The following is a 17,003-nucleotide window of genomic DNA, read 5'->3' on the forward strand; positions in this document are numbered from 1 at the left end:
CTCTGAGGAGATTTTATGATTTAAACTTCAAATTAAGACAAGACAACTGAATAAATACAATTGAGGACTGGATGGAGTGAAAATCATACCCGATCCCTAACTGGTTAAATCAAGATATCACTGGTTTAAACGTGTCTGTTGGATGTGCATCAGAGTCTTCCTCACCCGCAGTGCTTCATGTTGGGGGGTTTGTCCATGCGGATTGCCAGTTTGATGGTCAGGTCTGTGTCCTGGCTGTTCTTGGGAATGACCATCCGGTGGAATTCTGCTTGTTTTGGCCCGTTGGTGGTTGGATTCAGCACCACCTGAGGGGGGCGGGGCAGAAGGGAGGGGAGAGATTGGTTGGATTGTGGTCCACTCCGGTCAGACACACGTGTTAGTGGTGAGCCATGCACCAGAACTCTCACCCGGCCCAGCTCCTTGTCCTCCAGAGCCAGGACTCCTGTGCTCTCTGTGAAGAGCTTCACCTTGACGGACGGCAGCGGGTGAGTCGTGGTGAAGTCCCCCTGAGTCCCCCACCTGAAAGACACGAGGGGTGAGGCGGTTTAAAGCTGGAACACAATCTTCATTCATATTCATCCCGTGTTGGTGGCTGAATAAAATATCCCATTCAGACCAAATCACTTGTCCGTCTTGTTCCTCTGCAGGGAGAACAGAGGGGGAGAATCTCATTAAAGAAATCTGAAATGAATATTAACCAGAAACTGGTTTGTTAATCCTGAATAAGTGCGCTCCAAATTCAGGACCGTTCCAAAACATCACGTCCTGCAAAGTTCACTTCCACAGGAGGTCACCTTCCAGATCAAGACTTAGTCACCGACCCAGAAACAGGAAACAGTCCATCCCATCAGTCCCATCAGAACCATCAGTCCCATCAGAACCATCAGTCCCATCAGAACCATCAGCGTTGGGTGTCACAAATGACTTTTGTTCATCTACACAGGCTCTAATGGAGAAAAGTGACGCCTTCTGCTCGGGATGATGGAGCTGATGATTACATGTCTCTGAGAGAGCTGTCATTCTAAGTGTGTGTGTGTGTGTGTGTGTGTGTGTGTGTGTGTGTGTGTGTGTGTGTGTGTGTGTGCGCGCGCGCGCGCGCAAGTGTACAGATTACAAGTCAGTCCTTCACTAGTTGAGGGCGAAAAACAAAGATGAGCTCCACATTCAGTTTCCCCAGTTTCCAAGGCAACATTGCGCAGAAAGGTATGTTCACCACACACACACACACACACACACAGACACACACACACACACACACACACACACACACACACACACACACACACACACACACACACTAATCACAGACGTGTACAAAGTGCTGTGACCGCCTGCATCAGCGGAGATCAGCTTTGGAACATGAGTGACGGCGCAGTGATCACCGCGCCGTCACCCGTCTGCCAGCTGCCATCTATGTTCCGGAGTGAAACGTCTTGACAAGTGTGAGACGGATCGTCACAAAGTTCATGACTGATGAACTTGTGCTGCCATCAGAGGCCAGAAGTTTTTAGCAGGGCTGTAAATTGTCTCTAACTAACTGCTTTAATTTCCAATTCAGAAGTCCTAAAGCTACCTACCTATTTTTATTTATAAGGATTGTTATTAACCAGTTCGGGAACGACATATTTTTGTTCTCAACGGGTCAGTTCATGGGTGGAACGTAAAACCCGAAACGTTATAATTCTATGTCTGTTCAGGACGAACCGATTGGCAATAAATTCTGGTTCAAAGCCCTGATAACTATGTTCATAAGAGACGGACAGGCGGACGGACGGACGGAGGGGATGAAGTCCTCTAAACAGCTGTCAAACAATAAAGCCGCAGGAGTCTTCAGAATAATTTGAAAATGTCGCGCACAGCTAATCATGTTGTGTTCGTAATTATAATTAATTACAAAAACCCTTCAGCTGATGTGCGCCTCATTGAAGACGAGGTGAACGCTATGAGATGAGCGCTAAGGGATACTCGTGGTGAAGGTTACATGAGTCACTGCACAGTAGGATTTACAGCCCACTATCCTTTGTGGCCAACAAGGTTGTCAGGTGACGCTGAGCTAATTGGCTGTTCGGTGACTCCCGAGGGCCAGAAGGAAAAAAAACCTTCCCAAAAAACCACAAAAAAAAAAAAAGAAGTGTCAAAGCACCCTAATCTACGGATCGCTGCGGTCCGACAATCATAACAGTGTGATATGTACTGGTCTAAAAGGCCTGACATCTTCCTCACAGTCAGACCGGTTACATTTGAGGAGATCTTTATTGAGAAAGCTCCAACTGTACCTCCTCCACAAATTTAACCTTTTCTATCTAACTAAACAAAGTTACAGTAAAACCAAGGTTCAGTGGCGTTCAAGTATTTAACAGTAACCTGTCTCAAATCCATCAGCAGTTAAAAAAATTGGGTCTAGATTCTCTCAGGAATCCCAAACCCTTATTTATTATACCATTGGACATACCTTTTTATATCGCACATATCTGTTTATTGTGTATTTTAGTGTCATTGTTAGCTTTCAGTGTATTAAGTCTGTTCTTTGCTCTTTGCACTTCTTTTTTGTGCACCAATCCTGCTTTATGTGTCCTTAATTACCCCTTGGGGACAAATAAAGTTTTTTTTTTAAATTGAGTTGAATTGAAAGAGCTCTCACTGTGGCCTGGAGGCTTCAGCCTGATCCGTCTGCAGTTTTTCTCCTCCCTCCACCTCCATGGTGCAGTAAACGATCCGGTTCGGCGCCACAGACTTGAGACCCTGGACCTCCATGATCACAATCTGAAACACAGACAGAGTCTTATAATGATGCTTTCTGTCTGAACCACAAACCAGGAGGAAGAAACACTCACAGCGTTCTATTTTATTCATGTTATTTTTATTTATGTTAATAATTTAGACTGTAAAAGAACAGATCACCATTAAATCAACTGAGAAATATTTGGCTTTCATAAATATAAACCAGAAAAGCAGCAATTTCTCCAAACAGAGGAGCACCGTCCAAACCTTAAACTTCTTTTCAGACTTTTACAAAACATTTAAAAAAAAGAAACAGTTCTTGGTGAAAACATCTTAAAATGACTAAACCTCCAGACGTGTGACAAGAAAACACAAACTGACCTCCAAAGTGAAGGATAACACAACGTCTGACTTGGACAGGACGTCGCCCTCGTCTCCGATGTCCAGGAAGGAATTGTTCATGGCGGAGCGTTTGAGCTTCTGTTTGAAATCCGGACCTCCTTTGGACACCGGCAGACTCTCCAGGTTTGCCATGAGGAGGTTGACCGACGATCGCAGCTCTTCAACATAAAGAGGCTCCATATCAGCAGAGACGAACTTTGGGTACCTCCTCTCCTGCAGGACGGACATTCAGCAAGAGACACTCCATCACTTACAGAACTACAGTACACACGTCGTGAGTTCAGTCTCAGCTAAACACCCGATCACGTTTCACGTCACTATGACATCACAACGAGGTCACACTCACTCTGGAGATCTTCTCGGCGAGCTGCAACCTTCCGTCCAGCTCTCTGCGGATCTGAGCCGCTTGCTCGTCCACGTTGTCTAGCTGAAAGAGAGAGAGAGAAAAACAGAGGAGTTCCATCCGTCAGATGGTTAGAGATACGAATCAGTTCTTCAATCAAAAAGTGACGGAGAGACGACAACAAAGACTTTAAGGAAGCTCGGTTACACATTGATATAAAACACACCAGTGGAGGTTTTAAGTACAGTAGCTGACAGGTGAACATCTAAAGTCAGTGGTTCATCATTCTGATGAGGAAGGTGTACCTTCACCCTGAACCTGACCCCTGACCTCCAGGGAAACAAGAATATATCAGGTTTGCCATTTCTGAAAGGTAATGTCTTTTTAGCTGCAGTTCATCTGATCTCCACCAGATGGGGCTGCAAGAAAACACTGAAACAAAACAGCAAAAAATAAAGCCCAAATAAAAATTTCAATAAATTGTACTACTGACCATTATTACTCCTTTCACTAATATTCTAAGCAGCTCAAAGCAGACTGATGCGAGCCATGCAGGCTGCAGAGGAAGTGAAGTGTGAGAAGACTTTGTGTTGGTTTAAAACCAGCTGGGCTTCTGAATTCTGTTCACACGGGACACAAGTTCAGAAACTGCTGAACGAAATGGTATGTAAACAGTAGAATGGAACTGAATCGATGGAGGTGAAGGTGAATAGGAATAGTCATTTTCACTGTCTTTGCTTCAATTCCCGTCTTCTCCAGAGCAGAACCGCTGCTGCTGGAGAGGCCAGACCCGAGGAAGATAAAAGCTCAGTGAAAACTGAACTTAGTGCTTAGTGTGCAAAAAAAAAAAAAGCAGCGCCTCATTTCACTCATCTGTGATGAGCGCAGGCGTCTAAAACGACAATCAGAGATAAAACGGCTCTGATGGAAACTGGCCTGAAGCCGAAGAGACAAGTGTAACCTTCAGAGCTGATAAGAGAGAGGAAAGATAAGGCGTTTAATTTCAGTTAGAAATCAGCCGTCTCATTTGGGTAGAATTCAAACTTCCTTCAGTCACACAGAGGAGCTGTCTGGACCTGGAGAGAACTGGAGTCAACTGGAAAGAACATGTTCCCTAAACCAGAAAAATTAAGAAAAAAAAAGAAATTGGCTTTGGCCAAAGATTGTCTTCCTTCCCTCGGGTTGGTCCAGAGGGGTAGGTATTGAGTCTGATATCCAGGATGAGAAAACTTCTGAAAACCAGACGGCAAGATGAAACCAATGCAACAACCATTCACAAGAAGGTGCAACAACGGTTCATGCAGCAAAGCACTCTGGGAAGTGTGGTTTACTTCTTTACTCATTTTCTGCACAGTCAGTGACCTTTTATAATGAATCATATCTTTTTTAGTTCTGTGTAATTTTGAAATGAAAAATTGGAGATTAAACTTTTTTTGTTTCAAAAATAGAATAACGGAAGAGGAATAAAAGAAATGAAGCTAATCAGACAAACGCAGTCGATCACAGAACGATCATCTGACAAAGTGATGAAGGATAAGAAAGGAAAGGCGGAATTACAGCCTGTCGTTACAGCGAAGAGTGAAAAGAACTGTGTGAAAGACATATATGGAGATTTAGTGTGAGAAGCAGAGACCGAGAGGAAATCTGTCAGAGACACTTCGGCCCCGCGTTGCTTCAGAACATGGAGAAGCTGAGGAGATGAAATGAAACCAATACGTCCGCAGTCGATCAATAGTGATCAGCATCTCAAGGACACTTCAAACAGGGTGAACTCAGGATCCGACCGCCCCGTCCGTGATTAATGAAATTTAAAGGTCATGTATTCATAGAATACACTTTCTGTGTTGCTAATAACATGATTTACGCATTTCTTCCACTGGAATCACATGAAGCAGAGATTCCATTATTAAAAGGTCACCAGGTCAAATATAAAACACATAAGATCATAAATATATAAACTCGATTCTTTTAATTTCTTGCAGCTCTGGAGAAAAAATCTTGCACTTCTGTTTGTTGTTCAGTGTAACTGGTCACATTCAGATGCCGAACAACCGCAGGAGCCATCATTAATAATCACTTTGGTTAAAATCTAAACACATCCCTTAGTGGATCCAAGCGACCGGTCCACACGAGGGAACAGGACAGGATAAAAATGTGTTTGTTTGATGCGACGAGGAATGGTTTCATTTGTAAAGAGCAGAAAATAAAAAGTCATCTTCTGCCACGGGCGACAGTCAGGTGTCGCTGCCTGAACCTGATCAGCTAAGAAGAAGAAAAAGCAAAAGAACTCTCTCTTCACTTTCACAAATAACTTTCTTTTTCATGAAAACTAAACTGACAAATTCAGGGTTAGTTTATGACGTCCAGAACATAGCGAGCAGTTATCACCCTTCTCTTCCTTCAGCCTTTCTTTTTTCTATCTAATGAAGCAGGACAATAATAGAATTTGTCCTGGCAACGGAAACACACTGGTTGTTATACAGGCGACGATGATGTCTCAATGGGCCATGAAGCAATCTGTAAATGGAAGCTATTTCTGTTCAGAACCAGACTAAAGGAAATAATCAGCGCAGGACACTCGCTGATGATGACTTCCTCTACACAGCGGCGTTCAAAAACAGTAAGGACTTATGGACGGTTCTCTAAAACCTGCACCAAATTAAGAAGAATGATGTGATTTCCTCTCCTCTCTCATCATCATCCACAACTTTCAGAAACACCTGCTGGACATGCGCACGTTTTCCCTCCTCCTCAACTCGTTCTCTGTGGCGTCAGTAAAGTGTACATTTTTTATGCATGAAATGTAAAAACAGCAAATTGTAATAACTTACAGAACATCTCTCAATATGAAAATGCCCTGCCGCGCCCAACCCTGCTGTGTAAGCTGCACACATCTGTTCTCATGCGAATCCATGGGAAAGAATACCAGTAGTTGGAAACCTCAGCAGGAGAAGAGGAGGATAAACCATGGGAGGAACACGGCTGCAGCTTGAAAAAGAGCACTTCCTCTGCAGGGCTTTGGGAGTTATTTTCATCAGTCATACGTGCAGTGAGGACACATTTTGTGTTTAAATGTGTTCATGCAAACAATAGGATCGAAGCGGAGTTGAGCAAAAAAGTTCACCTGAGTTGCTTCCAGAATTACCAGCTGAGGGCCGAGGCTGTTTGCAGACGTGTTTCAATATGCATTGTGCAAAAAACCGGAATTATTTCAATCTGATGTTGTTTCCCAGAATGTCGACTGCTGATAGTTCACGCAGAAAAGCTTCAGCATCTTAGTGATTAAAAGCAAAATATAGGTTAAAACAAAGTGGGCTAATCCGTCCTGTACTGTAAAACAAACGTTTTTAAAGAATGCAGCAAATCAACAAACATCATGTGGACCTCAAATCAGTTTTATCCATAATTCTACATCATATTCCTGTTTCTCTCATTTCATGTATGACCGATCCAGATCAATGACGCACAAATGGAGACCTAAAGAGGAAATATATTTGTCTCAAGGTGAAATGTATCTGTGTTTTATGACCTAAAACGTTTTTCAGAGATATATTAAATATCAACAACCAAGGCTAGATTTCTCAAAGCACTGAATCTTGGATGTTGAATCAATTATGGATTAACTTCTAGTTTCACCGGCGCTGTGGGCAATAATGGTGCTGAGATGAAACAGAGGAGCTCAAAGGAAATCACTGATTGCACTTTGTTTTGGTTTAAAAAAAAAAGTAGATTTCAAGGAGAAGATTGACTCGACTCATTGTGGCTGCTGGGCAACAACGCATCAAGGGGACTGAAGCTCCAGGTTTATGTGTTTCAATGCAAACAAAGTGTGTGAAGCTATGCAGCAACAGCGAGTGTGCGGCGACTCTTCATTCAGGTTACACTCGATGGCCGTCCAATTACAGTGCTCAAAGTCTGACATTTTTACTGCTCTGCCCCTAATGAGAACATTTACCCTGAGATTAATAAAAAATTTAGAGTATTTTTGATCCAACTTCCATTTACTTTCAAAACCCAATGCAATAAATGTCAGGTTTAACAAGGAGATGGAAAATGTACTTAATGGATATAAAGGTCTAGAGAGAAAAAGAATCCTCCAATGAGAGGTCCTTTCTGAATGCTGCTGATGTACATTTAAAGTGAATCACTGGAGAGGAAATGATTCAGAGGTCATCAACGTTTCCATCAGCTGAAGGGTGCTGGTCAACGGAAGAAGACGACTCGTCGTAAGTTAAAGGATCGGTTTAATCTTTGGGAACACATTGAGTATAGAACACCATTTACTGATAAAGATGAGTGTGAAGAATGGTTATGGCGAGTGTCGAAATCCATCTGTGTTAAACAGTCTCTGAACTTCATCCCCATGGAAACACATCCCAACAATTCACCTGTAAAATTACTGAGGAGATCAACAAACATCACATGATGCTGAGGCAAATCAGGGGAGGCTGTCTGTCTTTTAAATTAGTTTGTGTAACAAAGCTGGAATTTAAAATGCTAAAGCTGATTTTCAACATACCTAATACCAGAAATAGAGCCATTTAAAATCCATTAAACTAAAAGGGGAAGCTCGCACCTCTGAAATATTGGTCATGTCATTGGTAACGCACGGGGGAAAAGTACCGCAGCTCACCTCACAATTCTGATTACTATCTAAATGAAAAAGGATTTTCATAAGTTTCTCAAAAACTGGCAGTGCGCATCGTAATCCAGTTATACATGAAAACAGTTTTAAAATAGGTCATTCATTGAAGGTGCGCCTTATAGTCCAGTGAGCCTTATAATACAGAAAATACTGTAGTTCTCAGACAGGTTTCCTTAGAGCTCCATCTAGTGGACAGGAGACACCGTAGCACTATTTACTTCCTCACTCAGTCGATTTGTTCCATGGGTTAAAAAGTGTGAGCATGTTGATAAACCAACCGTTTGAGTGTTTGTACCTGTCGACCTCTAGCGCCTCACCTGGCAGGCGTTGTACAGCAGCTGGTGCTCAAACTTGCGTATTCCCAGGATCTGCTGAAACATTTCGTACAGCTGCTCCTTGCTGAGGATGAGCTCAGACACGGCGCTCAAGTGCGCCCGTTGGGGCTGACGCCGCATGTCCTCGTCGCCCCTGTAGATGGCGTCGTACTTGGCAATCCAGGAGCTCAGGACCGTTTCTTTGCTCAGGCCGTCGATCTCCGGAAGACTCCGGACTCTCCGCTCAATGTTCTTCTTGAACACCTCGCGAAAGTCGTTGGCTGAGCAGCCGCCGCTCTGCACCATCCGGAAAACACGCTCACTCCTCAGGAAGCCCTGCAGGGGACAGAGGTACAGGAAGCTGAGCACAGATTTATTTACCAGTTAACTATCAGAAATGTCTCACCTCAAATCAGAATCAGTTTCTACACAGCTTTTATTCTAACCAAGTAGTTTGGTACATCGGGCAAAACTGGACGCTGTGCTTTTCTGGCTATAGAATCAGAAATGTAAGTGGTAAAATAATCAGTAATGAGATTGATCTCTAGAAATGATTCCCACAACAATCCCAGCTTGAACCCAATCCCAAGATTGGTTGAACTTTTCTTTGACAAGCTAAAAGGCACTGCCTCTCGCATTGAAACGCCAGCGCAGCACGTTGACGGCTGAACACACAGCCCTCGCCACCTTTATTCTGATTTCAGCACAAGCAGCACACAGAATAATGACAAATATAACTTCAGACAACTTAACAGCACAAAAGCACTTAAGCAGGTCGTAGCAGGATGATTGGACGGAGCGTGAAGTCAAATCGAGCACAGCCTGTACCTTCTCAGAGTGTGCCATTATTTTCATTTTCTTGTGAAGATGCATGGCGAGATACGTGCACGCAACTCCTCCGACAAACTGAAAGTGTCTGTGACTGACAGCCAGCAAGCATAAAATAACAGAACCTGACTGAACCACACCACCGGCTCGTGTCTGTTGACGACGCTGCATCACCAGAGTGAGGCCTGCGGAGCGTGACCCATCGGCAGATGGAGAAGAACCACCGCGGAGCTGCAGGAGTAACGAGGTGGAACAGAATTCACCGGAAGGTGTGGCGTCTCAAGGAAGATATTAAGGAGAAACAGTTGAGAAAATAATTGTTTTGGAGTCAAAGAAATCAACGGAGATATCTGATATCAACGGGGGGCGACGATGAGAGACGAGGCGGAGAGAATTCTCTTTATGTTGATGAATGGAAATGGGCAAACGTTAAGTGGATGAAGAGGGAGGTGACAGATGTAGCTGCCAGCAGAAGAGCCCGCTAAGAGCAGCTAATATGCCTCTCTGCATCACTCAGAGCAAACTGCTCTGAACCGGGGAGAACAAAAGACATTAAAACAGCTCCTGTTGCTGAAGAGAATATCGGGACGCCCAAGACTATAAAGCTTACTGTTCAAGTGATGACATTAAAAATGATAAGACAGATCGTGACAGTGTTAAAAAGGCGACAAAGGAAAGAAGATCTACTGAGCTGATGATCAGATTTATTCCAACTAGCAGACTCAAAGGGGAATAAACGCTAAACCTCTTGTTGATATCTGTGTTTGTTACGCCTTTAATTCTGTTTTGTGATTGTCTGGTACGTCTAGCTCTTCTAGGCTGAACCAACTAACTTAATAGAACTTTAAACTTAATGACTGAAACTAATTTGGGAAAATGAAACCCAGTTTCATGTCCAGAATAATACAATTTAAATGGACTCCAGCTGACGATCAGCGAGACACTGTGTGGTATCATCTTGATAAAGGAACCAGGAAACCGGGGATAATAGACTCTAGCAGAGATCAGAAGTACTTTTTCCATTCCTGGAGTGTCTTTCATTCCAGATAGTCTCCTCTTCTTCCTTGCTAATTTTCATTATAGCCACACAATAATCTTGTAACTGAAGCTGAACACAATTAATGGACTGACTCTACAGGAGTTCACGAAAACTGAAAACTATCACACTTTTGCAATTAGCTCGTCGTTACGTCGCCATTGATCTGTCTGAGCGATGAAGAGGTGGGGAAGTTGTCACTGGCTTATTAGAGAGCACAAATCATTTCTCAAGACGGTGTGATTACTCTGTTCAACTCATCTGACGCGAAATGAAATGTGTTTATTCGATAGCATCGCTTAGACGACCCTCTGTTCACAACATCTTCCTGACTCAAGACTTTCTTCCAGTCAAGACAGCGTAGTTCCTTCACCAGACACTATCTTTTGAATAAATCTTTAAAAATAAATAAATCCCCCATGTAGACTTTGTCGTGGAGGCTGGTGCAGTGGCACAGTTTCATTTGTAGGCGGAAATTAGCACGCCATTAGCTTTGTTAAGCCCTCAGGATCATCAGTCAGATAGCACCCCTCCTTCCGACGACTCCTTGATATTTCAGTCTCTCCTCCATTTTGTCAAGTGACACAAATGTCAGCCATTATTACTAATGAATCGATCAGCAGGAGACATCCTCTCCCCCTGCTGCTCCCATTAATTGGGGATTTAAAATTTCACTGAATTATTTACATAGCAGTGGAGCGCCAGTCCGAGAATCAGGAGATGAAACACAGGTGATGGGAATCTGGAGGCCAGATGACGACCACACGACCGACAACAGACGAGAAACCCGTCATCTGACTCGTATTTAACAAAACGTAGAGCTCCAAACGATGTTCTGTCCAACCACCAGAACAAAATGCAAACATTCAGTTGAAATAATAAGGATAAGCACTGATAAGATAAGCTGTGACTGCAGACCAGGTGGGAAATATATGAAATGTCCAATTTAATGGATCGACTATTTCTTTTATTATTAATGATAATAATAATAATAATAATAATAATAATAATAATAATAACAATCATATACTGCCATCTTATAAAGGGATGGATGATGGAGAAGAGCATATTTCTGAGTTACGATATGCTCGTGTTCCAAAGAAGCAGCTTTGAAACTGTACAGAGACAGTTCTAGACCGTATCACAAGAGGATGGAGGTTCCAGGCCTGAAAAACGAAGCCAAACTCCCACAGTGGAATTTTTTTACAGGCCGTGTGTCATTTTGTCAAGGCTTGAACAGATCGTCAACCATCTGAACTGATCTGATAGTTTATTTTATTCTGCAACCGATTAATGCATGATTAACAAAACAGTCACCGACTGCAACATCCCGCGACACCCCTGAATTCAAAATTTTACCCTGACCTTCTTGCATGAGTCAAAGATCAAAGCTAGTGCTCTAACTGTCATTGATCAAAGCACCAGCTTTGAGCGTGACCCATCGGCAGCAGAATCTTTTTTAACACCAGAGCCATTTCTCCATTCAGACTGTAAATGTCACAGATGAAACATGACGTAGTTGGGATATGAAAAGCATAGCCGGGGCTAACGGTGTCTGATTGGTCAGGAGTACCTGGACTGTTTCCGTTTGAACGAGGGTGACCGGGTTGAGCTTTGCTTTGTTTCTCATTTGACTTGTGAAGCAGGAAATCAGAGCACAAGAACAATAAAACGCTTTTAGTTTCAGGGTCCAGAAAGAAAGTCATTTAATGAAAAAGTTGCTAGCATACTGCATCATGAGCATGACTGGATATGCGCCGGGTTGGCCAGGTTGGTCTCATGTGAAACGTGAATGAGAACACAGATTATGAGCGAGGATTCTGCACTTTATTGGGCCAATTTTTCACAAGCCTCATAACTTTCAAGTACTTTGATTAGAAAATCTTGTTTCTCAGAAAGTGGAATAAAATGAAAAATAACTTTGATGAAAGAAACTCAAAAAGTCTGAAAATCTGTGGTTAGAAGAGGAAGATCAACCTGTGACACGAGAACAAACAGATTTAAATGTCAGGAATGATTTACAATTTGAGTATAATCCAGATTCAAATTCTATTATTTGTCATTCGTGTCTCTGCCGGACAAAAAACACCCTGGAATGTTTGTGTCCAAGGACATCCCTGCTGGAACACTCCATTTGGGCCGCCATCATAGACAGATGTGAGCACACTGACAGGAAAATTGCACAAGTTCAATGGTGCATAAAAATGTAAAAATCAGCAAAATGATGAAAGCAATTATGAAATGCACATCTTTATCGTGGCATTGGGGGGAGCGGAGGAGGGGTGTATAGCAGCCCAGCATCATGGCGCTGGTGATTGAACCTCATGACAAACAGATGAGAAAACCCACAGATGCAATAATCTGGCATAGGTGCAGCCATCGCGTCATGATCTATGACATCATTTATGTCGATGCCCCCACATCCCTGTTGCAATTTAAAGTGGAACAGATTAGTCTCGATGTGGTTGAATTACATGCAGGCGGAAATCACAGCATGATAGAAGTAGCGATCAATAAGATATCATCAGTCCCTGGCATTAATGATCAGCCAGCCATGCAAAAAGACACCAAGACAAGCTTGAAAAGTTGTGACCTGTGGAAATACTTACCTTTAGGATACAAAGTTCTTAGCATGCAACAGGACGAAGGAGGAATGTAAATGTGTTTTTCACAGGATGCTGATGTTGAAGGAATAAAGATCAGAGAATAATCTCAAAGTTGGCAGCGATACGCTCCTGCAGCTACTGCTGCAACGTTCCGAAGGTCCGATGACATCTGGGTTCCTTCATCCTAACAGGTGACGAGACGTTTTCTTGTCAGATTCCCCAATGATGACTTGATGGAATCCATGTTGGCCTCCTCATAAACACCGCTGAGAGTTCGAAAAAAAAAAAAAAGTACCTTATCCAGGTGATATGACGTCTTTGACACGGAGGTCATGGATCCAAATCAAAGCAAAAAATGAGAAGCGCTGAATTTTATGTTATAATAATATTTTGAAATTTAAAATTCACATTGTTTTAATATAAATGCATTGGACTCTTCCTCACAGATGTTTGGGTGCCGTGTGCTTTGAGGATCTGTGATTTGTGGACAGCTGGAAATATCAGCAGCCTTTTAATGTGACAGACTACCAGGTCACTCAACTTCACAGCAGAGATGGTGCTGATTCATTGTCACCTCCCACTGGTCGGCAACGGGGAATAAAAAGCCTGAAGGAGCCTGAATAAGAAGCACCAGCTGCAGACCATTTACAGGAAAACAAGAAAATGCAGGTCTGAGGTCGATCACATGCACAACATGATGAGTGCTCTGATATGACAGGTTCAAATCATCATCGTGGTCCAGCTCGTCGGCATGCCAACACGTCCTGGTGGAAGCCAAACAGCTCTGTGCTTCGGGATATAACGGTTTGACTCGCATGTGACCAGCAGCTCCCTGTTGGCGGTGAGTTTAATGATCTAAACTCTTCAACCCGGCCTGAGATAAACTGGTGACTTATCCAGGGTGTACCCAGCTGGGACAGACTCCAGTGTACACCTGTGACCTGGATCTGGCTAAGCGGATGAAGACTTGATGATTAAATGAACTCTTCAATGCTCTCAAAAGAAATAAATGTGAAAGAAATCTGATTTCAATTGGGGATCCTGGAGACACGACAAAAATTCTGTTTCAAAAATAAACAATTTCCTTCATCTATCTTTTTGTTAGACTAGCACACATGGATGAAAAATGTATGAAGACACATCACCCACAAGTATCTCCCAGTTCAAAATCCCCTTTCTTTTAGCAGAGAATGAAGAAGATACGTTTAGATGATCATGTATAACAAGAACTGTAAGTTCATTTGAGGCAAACAGAAACAGAATAAGCCTGCATTTACACTCCAAATGTTTCCCGTCACCTCCTAAGAGGGGTGTAAATCCACTTACATGCTGTATGAGGCAGCTCAGGCCTCCCACTCACACGCTGAAAAATACATGCAGAACCTTCCGCAGACAGGGGGGCATAGACCTGAGGGCATGCGCTTTGAAGGACCTCAAACATACCTGGATGTGTTTCAGATGAAAGGCTGCATTAAACCTGATCTCTGCTCTCTTATAACATGACTGTCTCGACAGCAGAACAAGGATTTGACTATAATTTCATCATTTACTTCCAACACTAAATTGCTCCTTGCATATTTTGGCATGTTTTTGCATGTGTCTGGCCCTCGTCTTTCAGCTGCAGCTGTTCAGCAGGTACCAAGCCGAAGTGCTTCAATCAGAATCTGTTTAGGATGATGGTGGAACACGAAAGCACCATAAACCAGCTCTGACACCGCTCACAGAGAACAAGAAGAAATGAGGGAGTCGAGCCAGGAACACTCCAACACAGGATCATACATCTTCGCTATTGCCAGCCATGCAGCGAGCGCCGGGTTGATGCATCTTTTAAACAGGATTTATTGGCGATATCTGAGTGCTGGATTCCTATAAGAATCCTCAGAGGTCTTGCAGGCAGCATGCTTCAATGGTTTAAGGCACCTGGGGAACCGACACAATCAGACTCTGTAACCAAATCACTCGTCCTTAATGGCTTAATGTTGGCTGCAAATATCTGTGACTGCGATGGAGGCTGAGGGTAGTGAATCTGATCTCCACACAAACTTGTGGCTTTTGCTTTCAATTCCATCCAACAGTATCGGTTTGTTGCTGCCGCAGTGAAACAGCTCGGCCAGCCATCTGTTGAACTAGGCTAAGTTGTGGAAAGTTTTGGTGTTACAAACTTTTCTTAAAAGCATTTCACGGTTATATTTTCAAATTTTACCCACTTCTATTGTAATGCAGACAGACTTTGTGGTGAAGGTACACTTCGGCTTGTTTAAAGGCAAGACAAGGCTATTCATGTTGGTGTGAAGCAATATATTTCCCCCTCCATTCCATTTTGAACCTTTATGCAGTGATCCTTTGACATTAAAAGCCGGCAGAGGATTCATGGGGGAGCTAAAAAGAACACAGTCCTCTCATTTGTGTTGTTACATTAATGTAGGAAACAAGCAAAAAGGAACCAAAGCGGGGGCAGCAAAGCGGTAGTTATACTGTAACTGAAATAATGGAGTTTGTTCTGCTCTTTCACCTGCAGCTTGAGATTTTAAAGAATTGCATAAATACCGAAACATTAAATCTGCTTTAGTTACCAAAAGTCATTCTATCTTCATTCAAGAAAGTGGAGTGAAGTGAACACACAGGAATCAAGAGATGCTTTGAGATAACAGAGTCTTTAAAGAGGAGGTGCAAAATCATCTAAGAAGCAGCAACTTCCTGCTGGGATCCCTGAAATGTCAAACCCCCGGCGCCGGACTCAAGCTGCTTCGAAAGTCCAAATTACAGGTGACACGCTCACAGCTGCACAAAAACATGTCTGTAATACATATAACCAAATAAATCCTCGAGTGTAACGGGTCAAAGGTCGTTCCTTCAGGCATCGCAGCCTTTATTTGAAATAAAAACATCATGAAATCAATTTCCCAGGTTGAATGCATCTCAACCCACAAGCAAGCTAAGCATCTTTCAGCACTTTAGAATCATTATCAAACAGGCATGCAGTGAAGTCATCTGATGTCCTCTGCTGTGTGAGATCTGTTGCTTCAATTAGAAATCCATTTTCTTCAGCTTGACAGTCCTGAGTCATGTCTGTAGAAACCTTTTCATTAAACATGGATTAAAATGTGGAACTGTGGAATCTTATGGAAACTCATGCGTCTCATCAGGCTTTGGTTGCAAAGAGTTGAATTATAGAAAAGGTGCTGATTAGAAAAAAAAAGCAGCAGAGTTAATTAATGATGGATAAAGAGAGGGATGTACGTCAACAGGCACCAACAATATTTCACCTCTGATCTCAATTGGACTCCAAACCCCAGCAGTGTGTTCAAACCCAACAACAAATGAAATCCGACATACCGGCAGAGTCTAAACTAGCTGCAAATGCACAACCTAATCAAACTGTTCACTCATCTGAGAGAAATTTAACTTCACATGATGAATGATCAGAAGCATCCTAGTCGCTGTCATAAATATGTACAGGGTGGAGCTCTGTTACCATGGCGATACCCAAAACGCTGAGCTGTGACACAGATGTCTTCGGATGACATCTGAAATGTTCAGATGTCATCTATCTGATCTCACAAGGAGGAGGAGGAGGAGGAAGAGGAGGAGGAGCAAGAATACCAAAGAGGACCACTAATCTCACATCGAGCCTTTCAGCTCCTTCGCAGCGATGCAAACATTCAGTGAGATTCTCTAACCTCACAATTGCTGACAATTAAGCAGGCGAGCAGCAAGTGGTCGATAAGACCTAAATCTCATACCATATGAGAGGCGCTTGGGCAGGTGAAGGAAAGAAAAAGATGAGGGGAGATAGAGGGAGGGGAGGGAATCTTTTTTTTTAATGGAGGAAATCTATCGTAATCTTTGCTTACAAGCAGACGTCAGCTTTCTATTCAAATACTGAACACAGTCCAGATAAAAGATGTCAATGAAACACAAAAACCTGCAGGCAATCAATGCATGTTTGTATGTCAATTACTTTTAAGCAGAGATCGCATAATCCAACAAGCTCGAGTGGCTCTTCAGCTGCAGCAACACAAGCAGAGTGTGCATGTTCAGAGATATCAGAGAGGAGCTGTGTGATTATGTATGACGGAGACGCACTCAGGGGGCAACGGTTTGAGAG

General features: G+C 42.9%; 1 protein-coding gene across 3 annotated transcripts in view; it reads right to left on the reverse strand.

The window, feature by feature from the left end:
• LOC137594127 (calcium-dependent secretion activator 2-like) overlaps positions 1-17,003 on the reverse strand; it is a 92,117-nt gene that overhangs the window by 54,345 nt on the left and 20,769 nt on the right. For all 3 annotated transcript variants that reach the window (XM_068313398.1, XM_068313397.1, XM_068313395.1), the window contains exons 3-8: positions 8,429-8,761; positions 3,470-3,550; positions 3,103-3,336; positions 2,642-2,763; positions 408-519; positions 166-305 (exon numbers count right to left, since the gene is read on the reverse strand). In XM_068313398.1, the coding sequence (XP_068169499.1) occupies positions 166-305; positions 408-519; positions 2,642-2,763; positions 3,103-3,336; positions 3,470-3,550; positions 8,429-8,761 (1,022 nt within the window). The remainder of the gene's footprint in view (positions 1-165; positions 306-407; positions 520-2,641; positions 2,764-3,102; positions 3,337-3,469; positions 3,551-8,428; positions 8,762-17,003) is intronic.

The sequence above is a fragment of the Antennarius striatus genome, chromosome 4 (genome assembly GCF_040054535.1).
Source record: "Antennarius striatus isolate MH-2024 chromosome 4, ASM4005453v1, whole genome shotgun sequence".
NCBI classification, from domain to species: Eukaryota; Metazoa; Chordata; class Actinopteri; order Lophiiformes; family Antennariidae; genus Antennarius; species Antennarius striatus.